General features: G+C 35.1%; 1 protein-coding gene across 1 annotated transcript; it reads left to right on the forward strand.

Annotated features, from left to right (window-relative positions):
* The first annotated feature begins 4704 nt into the window (after positions 1 to 4704).
* On the forward strand, positions 4705 to 10222 carry psma8 (proteasome 20S subunit alpha 8). Its single transcript, XM_057352847.1, has 7 exons — positions 4705 to 4899; positions 5672 to 5798; positions 6414 to 6538; positions 7833 to 7955; positions 8050 to 8169; positions 8872 to 8934; positions 9764 to 10222. Exons 1-7 carry the CDS (start codon positions 4798 to 4800, stop codon positions 9857 to 9859), a joined length of 756 nt encoding a protein of 251 aa, XP_057208830.1. The 5' UTR covers positions 4705 to 4797; the 3' UTR covers positions 9860 to 10222.
* Positions 10223 to 10318: the final 96 nt, after the last annotated feature.

The raw sequence follows: 10318 nt of genomic DNA on the forward strand, positions 1-10318 counted from the left end.
GTTTTTTACACTGAAAAAACTGTATTATTAGTTTCTACACTGTAAAAAACTGTAATTTTACAGAATCTTACAGTTTTTTAAACAGATTTTTCATGTATAATATAAAAACCTGAAAATAAAAAGGAGGATGACTAACCGCACACTGATCCACTCATCAAGACATATTGTTTATATTATTTATTTTATAAATTGCATCGTGCAAAAAGTGCAAAGTGCAAGTGAATAAAAACAGACACACGAGCAAACGTTTCAGCACATGGCTATCTTCAGTGCTCCTTAATATAAAAACCTGTAATTTTATAGAATTTTACCGTTTTTACAGATTTTCCACATATTCTTGAAACACTGTAAAAAACTAATTACAGGCAAACTGCAAACTAACAAGAAAACCACAAAAAAACATGAAAACTATTATTTTAGGGTATTTTTCTGGCCCCACATAGCTGCCAGAATGTTTTTCTGTTTATTTTTTTTACAGGATTTTTTTACAGTTACAAGACCACAGTTTGTAAAAATGAATAAATTAGCTATATTTGTTATTTAATTATTATTATATGCAAATATATAATGTCAAAAATATAAGTACAAATAAATAAATGAATAAAACGAAAAATAAATAAATAGCAGATATAGACCAATAGCACATAGACCTACTGCTCCCTCTTGCTTACTTTTAAAGCACACGAATACCTTCTCTATCGAGATAGTATTCAGAAGATTTATCAATAAATTCTGTCCATAGTGTTTTTGGTTGGCCTTATAAATTATCATCATTTAAATGGGTTTTCAAGTTTCAACGTTTTTTTGTTTATAATCAGCTCCTCAACATTATAGCGTCTTGAAGTGTCAACCTCAAAACCTTAAATGTTCCTACAGAGCTATAGAAACATATTCAGCCTCAGGTACCAGTATCTCATAAAGCACACCTATCCCAGAGGACTGAACTGCATTAGACCAACGCAGCATCAAACACCTAATGGGTGTTATTAAAACTTAAAAATAGTTTCCTCGAGAGATTCCATAACGTATTCCATCAGAGGGTGCTCATCAGGGACAAAATGATTATCCGCACATAATCTACAGTGTAGGCAATCTCAAGAGCCAATTATCTTTATGAGCATCTCACCACAGCAAATGAAAAAAAAAGAGTTGGGGCATTTTTTACATCAGGACATCAAGATTAATTATTGTGTGATATTAATGAACTCTGAAGGTTAATTTTTATTAATCAGCTAATTACAGAGACAGAGATGAAGCTGATTTCTTGGATGATGATCCTGCAGCTCAGTGTATAAACCGTGCGGCCTGATCTAGACCGAATCGGAAATGAAAAGGAGACTTTACATTAGTGGTTCTGTAATTGAGGTCAAAGTCAAGCAGTTTAAATCGGGTCATGTGGTAACAAAGGTACTTTTTACCTATGTTGTACCTTGGTGGAATAATGTTTTTTTTACTTTTAAACACAACTCACATTTACACACAACAGCAGAATGTTAAAGAAAAACTTTTTTGAATGAACACAGATACACTTTATAACCCCACAACCTGGTTTAGTTGAGAATAGTTGTGACATGTTATTAGAGAGCCTCTTGTGTCCCGCACAGGTGACTCCCGTAAGAACCGCTGAGGTTGTGAGCATTAGCGAGCGCTACAGAAGGTCCTCATTAGTTTGGTTTGAGGGAATACACAGCTAAGGAACATTAGTGGGTGGGCATTTCTATCTCTTTGAACACTGCTCCATGGTCTCGGTACACAAACCCCAGTATTCCCAGTTGTATCATATTTAGTTTAATGTATTCTTATTTGTTGAATTTAATTAAAAGGACATTTTTAATAAGGTGTGGGAGACGTGTGGTTTGTCCTCTGCAGGTTTACCTTGCTCTTGATGAAGCATTGATGAGAGGTTTGGTGGCACCATAATGGCCTTTGATGTACAAGCATGAAAGTGTTGGTACTGTAGGTACTTCTACAAGTACTTGTCAAAGACAACATGCTGTCTTACATGTTTAAAACTGTTCAAGGTTTGTATGATATTAAAGTACATGACCGTGAGATGGTTGAATAGCTTTAGGGTGACATCCACAGCGCAAAATGTCTCAAACAGATTTTTACAACTTGTCTCGGTAAACAGTTTCATTAAGACTGCATATGATGCAAACCTTAAATGCAACACATATTCCTTTAAGAAATGTAATCAGTAATAAAGCTCAATTTCCAGCAGTCATTAATATTATGCAATGACTGTTATTGCATCCTTAACAAACCATACTTCTTCATTCAGGGCCGTAGCTAGAGAATTCTGGGCCCCCTGAAAAAATATTGATGTGGGCCCCCACCGCCTTCCAACTAATAGAGGGACATTTTGTGTCAAGTTTTATATCATATCACTTTGACGTAGTCTTTACATCTAACAGAATATAGTATTGTTGTTGTAAACCCTATTTTAAAAGTTAAATGTTTAAAAATGTTATAGAAACTTGGTCTTAAATAAATGCATGAAGACTTTTAACAAACTAATAAAAGAATAATACAACACAATACATGATTAAATCATAATAAATAAAACAGATGTAAAAATGACCAGCAGTACTGTATAATAGTCTTATCAATCAGTCTGCTATCAAATAAATGAAGTTAACATTAAAGAATTGAGAAGAATACAGTCATGTAAATAAATAAATAGACCACTTAAATGTTTATAAAGTCTTAATGTTTGATGAAAATAATATGGTATTGCATAATATATAATTAAATAAAGCCAATAAATGTATCTACATATACAAAAGCCCAACAAAATGATTCGTGCAGAGCCCTGTTTAAATTTAAAAAAATTCTCTTCAAGTCTATTTTTTTCTATTTTAATTATTGTAGATGTTTTCTAGAGTACTGTTGTATATAGTATAATGTTGTTCTTATACTATACTATACCCTCACTATGACCTATACACTAATAGTAATTTATACAGATTATGCTACAAGTGTACTACTGTGCTTTTTTATGTGTGGGTCATAATTTGTTCAAATTAACCGGACTTTTATTTTGGCGACCTTTGAGTTTCAGTGCGAGTATCTTTTCTCAAAGGAAACAGTGAAATGCGTGTGAAGTAAACTCTGAGATCAGCTCGGAGATGTTCATGTGTTTACGTCTTTATATAGTTACAATGTGGTTTTCATTAAAATCTCATGTATGCAATTCATGTATTAAAATTATTTACAAAACAGGTGGCTTTACAGTATAACTGTTGGATTTTGTGAGGCCCCTGGGCAGTGGGGGCCCCTAGAATTGTCACCACCTTTCACCCCACTAGCTACGGCCCTGTCTTCTATTAACAAAATGTAAAATCTTTGTTCTACTTTATGAAGAGAATTTGTAATAAAAAAAATTGAAATGTCCAAGCATTAAGTTTCTGAAGTTTTATTTTTTAAGGTAGCCTAACATTTTTTTATTATAACAGCCAAAAATAAACATACACTACTGCCCTGAAAGAAGAAACCAGATTAAATGTAACCAAGGAAAAAGGAAGTTAACTGCATCACACACCAAAGATCAGTTTCATCTGCATTGGGAAGACTGAATACTTAACAATTGACTCTAAATAAGTCAGTAAGTCATGACAGATTTTTCATTTTTGGGCGGAGTATCCCTTTAAACAATGTTTGTAAATAAAATGGCTTTGTCCTGCATAAATTTACAGGTTTTAATGTATCTTTATTTTTTTTAATCAAAAAAGAAAAATGAAGACTAGTTAGTGATGCTTTTCTTGATTTTATTTGTCTTTATCTTGACACATATCTTTACTGGACCCCTGTTGGCAAACATCCCAGTTAGCCCACTAACCTTTGGGGGAAAGGGTTTAGAATTGTTTGTAGTAATATGTCTTTGAAGTAAAATAAGATAAATAAAAAAACAAAAAATTAAATCAAAATACATATTGAAATTATTTCTGTTTTACATATAAACATTCATTGTTATTAATTAATATTTTAAGCATTTTTAAATAGTAGTTTAGGTAAAATGACGTCTTATTGTCTTAAAGGCCTAGTGTACGAAATTTAGCAGCATCTAGTGGTGATGTTGTGAATTGCAACCAACGGTTCACTCCACCACTCGCCCCTCGCTTACGAAGCGATGGTGGATGACACAGGACAAATAGGTTAGTTGGTTGGGGCAGTCGTGGCCTAATGGTTAGAAATTCGGACTTGTAACCCAAATGTTGCCGGTTCGAGCCTCAGTACCAGCAGGGATTGTAGGTGGGGGGAGTGAATGATCAGCACTCTCCTCCACCTTCAATACCACGGCTGAGGTGAGACCCTTGAGCAAGGCACCGCTCCCTGGGTGCTGCAGCAATGGCTGCTCACTGCTCTGGGTGTTTGTGTGTTACTCACTGCTGTGAGTGTGCAATTGGATGGGTTAAATGCAGAGCACAAATTCTGAATATGGAACACCATACTTGGCCTCACATCACATCACAAAAATTGGCACACTGGACCTTTAACAGTTCAGAACATATTTAGGCTATATTTTGTATTAATGCGAAACCAAATACAGTTTTTCAACAATAAATAAACAAATAAACATAGTTTCTGAAGGACAAAAATATATAAAAAGAGAAAAAAACGCATTGGACGATGATCAACAATTCTGTTATATCGCAACACAACATCCTACAAGTCCCACGATTCATTGCGCGCCGTTCCCGCGCATGCGCTTTAATTTCGAAACCTCTTCTGTCTGTGAACCGGAGGTGTCTCTAAACTCTTTGCTATAATTTGTACGTTTGTATTAAGTGTGCAGAAATGGCTGCAAGATATGACAGAGCTATAACAGTTTTTTCTCCGGATGGTCACCTGTTTCAAGTGGAATATGCTCAGGAGGCTGTAAAGAAGGGCTCCACAGCTGTGAGTTATTTACACGATGTGAACAAGTGCTTTAGCGTGGTAGCTAACGGCTACACAAACGAACAGACTCATGACTGCTTAATAAAGGTTTATTACGAACAAGGGATAGATACATTGATAAACATTGTTGTTGGTTATGACTTCTTTGGAAACAGTTTTTATTAACAGACTTTATATGAATCGGTGTTTTGATGGAGATGCTGCAGCTAATCGTGACTTGCATGTTGCAGCTAATATTAGCATGGGCTATACTGCAGGTTTTAAATGAAACACACCCTTTAATCTTATATTTATTATTATAATAAATGCATTTAACACTCATCTTAAGTTTGACACACCACTTCACCGTTCACTGCTACAATGAACACAAGAATGGATGAACTTGGGATGCAGTAGTCTTACTAACTGTTAGCCAACTAATGAATGAAAAAACAACTGTAACGTTACTAGGTAACTTACGTTTCAGATCTCAGGGCAGTTGTAATATACCCTTCGCTCTTAATACACAAATCAAATAAAATAGCCAATTTTAAATAGTTATTTGTGATATTATGTTTTATTAGACCTTTATAAGATGACGCATAAAGTTTCGCTTTCAACTCTCTGGATGTGATTACTTGTTTGTCCTATAGAGGGCGATGGAAGCCCATAGTTTGATCTGACCAAAAGTTTCTTTCAGTTCGCACTGAAGCATAACTGCCTTGTCTTTAAACGTTGCATGCACCTAAATATTTAAAAGCATTCTAAGATTTAACATATTTTTATTTTAAAGGTTGGAATCAGGGGTAAAGATATTGTTGTCCTGGGTGTTGAGAAGAAGTCAGTGGCAAAGCTTCAGGATGAGAGAACCGTCAGGAAGATCTGTGCACTGGATGAGCATGTGTGCATGGCCTTTGCAGGTAAACTTCTTTCATGTTTCCTTAAACTTTAAACATGTTTAAGCTGTTTGTATATTATACTGCAAAAGCTGATGTTCAGGCAGCTGTTTTTTTTTTCCATTTACACTACTGTTTTAAGGTTTGGTATTGATATTTATTTTAACATATTAGAATGATAGTCAATTCGTTAAAATGATGGAATAACAACACAAATGTAACTGTGTGAAATGAATTGTTGTGTCCAAAACAAGAAATCCAAACCTGTTTTCTGAGCAACTTCTGTAAAGTCACCCTAGAATTTCCTCAACTATTTTCATGCCATTTTATCAGCTAACCTCTTGTGGTATCACATTAAAATGTTCTTTTAAATAGGATTGGAAGAGTTTCTTTCTATGCAGGGTTCTTATTGACTGCACTTTTTTCATTATTAAACCATGATATACTGTCATTTAAAATAATTCTTAAAGATCTTGTAAACTCTTTTATCAAGTACAGTTCTCTGTCCCGTTGCAACATATTACCTATTGAAAGTGAAAGTTTAGGCATGACTTATCGAATTCCACGAGTGTAGTGCATTAGGGCAGAAAACGGCATCATTTTCAGTAAGACAAGCATCTTTGTTTGTGTGTTGTTCAGGTCTCACGGCAGATGCCAGGATTGTCATTAACAGAGCAAGAGTTGAGTGCCAAAGTCACAGGCTCACGGTCGAGGACCCAGTTACTGTAGAGTACATCACCCGCTACATTGCCACACTCAAACAGGTAATATATTACTATCGTCTTCACTAACACGGATTAGACATGTGCCAGATATGTCAAATTTTCAACACTGCGTGTGCGCTGAATGTAAGGAGCTGAACGAAAATTCCTCTGGATTCAAGTATGAATGGTTAAAGCGTAGGGGTGCTCCGATCGATCGGCTGATAGATATCAGTCAATAATCACACTCTATAACTTGATCGTTATTCACTAAATTTGGCTGATCTCACAAACCAATTTAGGTTGAAGTGTTTATATTTGTCCTCAGCCACATATTGGACAGTTTTTAAATATACTTTATCAGATGGAATTATGTTCAGTTTGATATAGTTTACATTAGGGCTGTCAAATGATTAATCGCATCCAAAATTAAAGTTTGTATTTACATAATATATGTCTGTGTACTGTGCATATACATTTTTGTATTTATACATACAAAAGCATACATACATGCATATACTTAATAAAAAAACAAAGATCTTAATGAATAAATATTTATAGATCATTTCAACTGTATAATGTAAATATAAATAAATACATGTAAATATATCCTAAATATGTATACATGTATGTGTAAATAAATACAAAATGAATATGCACTGTACACAGACATATATTATGTAAACAAACTTTTATTTTGGATTAATCGTTTGACAGCCCTAGCATACATTATATGTGGTATTATTTAACCTGGAAAAAACAAGGTTAACAACAGTGACCGAGATTAAAAAGCTTACATATCAGTTATATAAAGCTTGAAGGATCAGGATTGATGTCAGTTTATCATGATGACAAGAAATCCGTAGTCGGTAGGCTGGAAAAATCCTGATTGGAGCATTTCTAAAACAGGTATGACAGGACAGTGACAAGAGCAAAATAAAAGCATGGACAGAGGTCAAATATTTTGCCAGCCTAGAAAACAGTATTTGCAGACATTGAAAACATTCTGATACTTTATTATTAAAATAGTTGTTTGCTTTATACATTTTATTTATATTTATTCAACTATTTAAATATTCACGTTTTTTATTTGTCAAACTTATTATTAAGAGGACAACACAAACAAAATTGTTTTAACCTGTTTTTTAAATTCAATTCAATACTGTGATGATAAAGTATTATACAGCAATAAAAGTTCCAGCACTTACCGTGAAATACATTTATTTTTACTTCTAATACTGATGTACATTAATCTTCTTTTTCTTCCTTGCTTTCAGGACAATGTTTCAAATTTAGAGCATCCTACTAATATTGTTATATATATATTTTTTTTAATTGTATTTTGTTCATTTCATAGCGGTACACTCAAAGCAACGGACGCCGTCCCTTTGGTATCTCTGCCCTTATTGTGGGTTTTGACTATGACGGAACCCCACGTCTATATCAGACAGACCCCTCTGGAACATACCATGCATGGAAGGTAAAGTAGTAGCATAATACCATCGGAGACAGTGACTGATTGTACCTGTATTCTACATCCATTTTGTGTGAATTGATCTCATCTGTGTCATCAGGCAAATGCGATCGGGCGCAGTGCTAAGACGGTGAGGGAGTTTCTGGAGAAAAACTACATAGATGAAGCCATCGCGAGTGATAACGATGCCATCAAACTGGCCATCAAAGCCTTACTAGAGGTCAGTCCATGGTTACCCTGGTTACATGCACACAAAACACATTCTCACATCACAGCTGACAGTAGGGCTGGGCAAAAGAAAAATCGATTAATCGTTTTTTAAAATGCTGTCCATTCGATAATGATTCTCATACTTCATATTCCCGCAAGCACTGAACATTTATTAACATGAATGTAATTGCTACTACGTTCCACTAGATGTCACTTTTCTTTTTACAATGGATGGATGTTACAATAGGGAGCATTTTTTTCATTCATTGCTTAATTAACATGGCGGATGTGGGTGCGTTGTCCAATTTAAAATCACCTTCACATAAAAGGCAGCGGTTCACATAATTGCAGCCTCTCTTTACAGCTAATTTTGTGACATTTTGTTTGTTATACTGCATCTTAAATGTAAAATAACCTGATCCTGTTTGATCAAGGTATGCGACTGTTCTGTTTCAATATACCCAAGTGTGTTTAAAGTTTAATATACAGGTTTGTGGCTCTTCATTTCATTTTTTAACTCCCCGATCTAATCTGATGTTTACTGATCTTTTTTAGAAATATCTTTAGGATTTTTATTAAATCTGTAATCATTGACTCAAATCGAGAATCGAATCGAGAGCTTGTGAATCGGACATCAGAATCGATACCCAGCCCTTGCTGACAGGATGCAACATGTTTGATGGAGGTATTGTATATGATCTGTGCCACACAGGTTGTGCAATCTGGGGGCAAGAACATCGAGCTGGCTGTTATCCGGAGAAACCAGCCCCTAAAGGTAATACATTTACTCACTCACTAGGAATGGAATAGTTCATCATGTCAATCCGTGCTGTAGGTATGATGTCAGGATATTTTGACACGCTAGAACAAATGTATGATGTACTTGATGTCCATCCTGTGCCATAGACACCTGTGCCAAGACTAGATTTATTTTTTTAGCTTAAAGGGATAGTTCACACAAAAATAAACATTTTGTCATCATTTGTTGTATCGTCGAGTTGTTCCAAATCGGAATATTTTTTTTGTTCTGATTAACGCAGAGAAAGATATTTGGAAGAATGCTTGTAACCAAACAGTTCTTGGCCACCATTGACTACCGTAGTAGGAAAAATGACAATGGCAGTCAAAAGTGCCCCAGTACTGTTTGCTTTCCTACATTCTTCAAAATATTGTTTATGTTCAACATAACAAAAAATGTATGAAGCAATTTTTCCTACTGTGGTAGTCAACGGTGGCCAAGAACTGTTTGGTTACAAGCATTCTTCTAAATGTTCTTTAACGAACACAGAGAAAGATATTTATACAGATTTGGAACAAGTTGAGGGTGAGTACATGAAGACAGACATTTTGTTTTTGGGTGAACTGTTCCTTTAAAAGCTTAGCATTTGAACTATGAAGTAAAACGTTGCTTATATTGATTAAGTAATGACAGAATTTGGGTAATTCTTTACTTCTGACACAAGATTGCTTGAATTGATTTAGCATTGCAGATGCTTTTATGGCATACGAGAGTGATGAAAACCAAGCTGACATCATTTGATATTTATTCATTTAGTTTTCAGTCACATGACACATTGGGTGCTCCCCTCTCTCTCCTTCTCTAGATTCTGGAGTCCAAAGAGATCGAAACACTGGTGGCTGAAATAGAAAAGGAGAAAGAGGAGGAGGCAGAGAAGAAAAAGCAAAAGAAGTCTTCATAAATCACTTTCGTGACCGCGTACTTCCTCTCTTAATTTTGTTTATATGGGCAGAAGGCCCACACTGACTCTACTCCCCTCTCATCTGCTAAGAGCACAATCTCTCAGTCTTCTGCTGGTCCCAGAATATGTTAATTACAACAGATTTAATATCCGTTGACAATGTATACAATATTTGCTGTATGGGAAAATCTATTTAATGAAAGTATGCTAAGGGTTTGGGGTTACCAAGAAAGACGGGATTGCGCTTTGTCAAGCGTTCACTGCATTTCAGTCCTGGTCACTTTTGTAAAGCAGCTCTGCACTACAGAGTTCTGTGAGAATGTGCTCTGGTCTGACTATCCTAATAAACCATTTTGATTTGTACACACGGATTGATTGGTTTTTATTTATGCGATGGAAACGTTGCATTTTGAGAGTTGTAATGCTATAAAAGTTCGGGATGGGAACTCACCGTCTCTC

This window comes from Triplophysa rosa, linkage group LG15, assembly GCF_024868665.1.
Source record: "Triplophysa rosa linkage group LG15, Trosa_1v2, whole genome shotgun sequence".
Classification (NCBI taxonomy): Eukaryota; Metazoa; Chordata; class Actinopteri; order Cypriniformes; family Nemacheilidae; genus Triplophysa; species Triplophysa rosa.

Coding starts and splice junctions, on each gene's coding strand:
- psma8 (XM_057352847.1), top strand. CDS start 4,798: ATGGCTGCAAGATATGACAGAGCTATAACAGTTTTTTCTCCGGATGGT. Junction 6,539..7,832: donor ACATTGCCACACTCAAACAG/GTAATATATTAC, acceptor TTCATTTCATAG/CGGTACACTCAAAGCAACGG. Junction 8,935..9,763: donor GGAGAAACCAGCCCCTAAAG/GTAATACATTTA, acceptor CTCCTTCTCTAG/ATTCTGGAGTCCAAAGAGAT.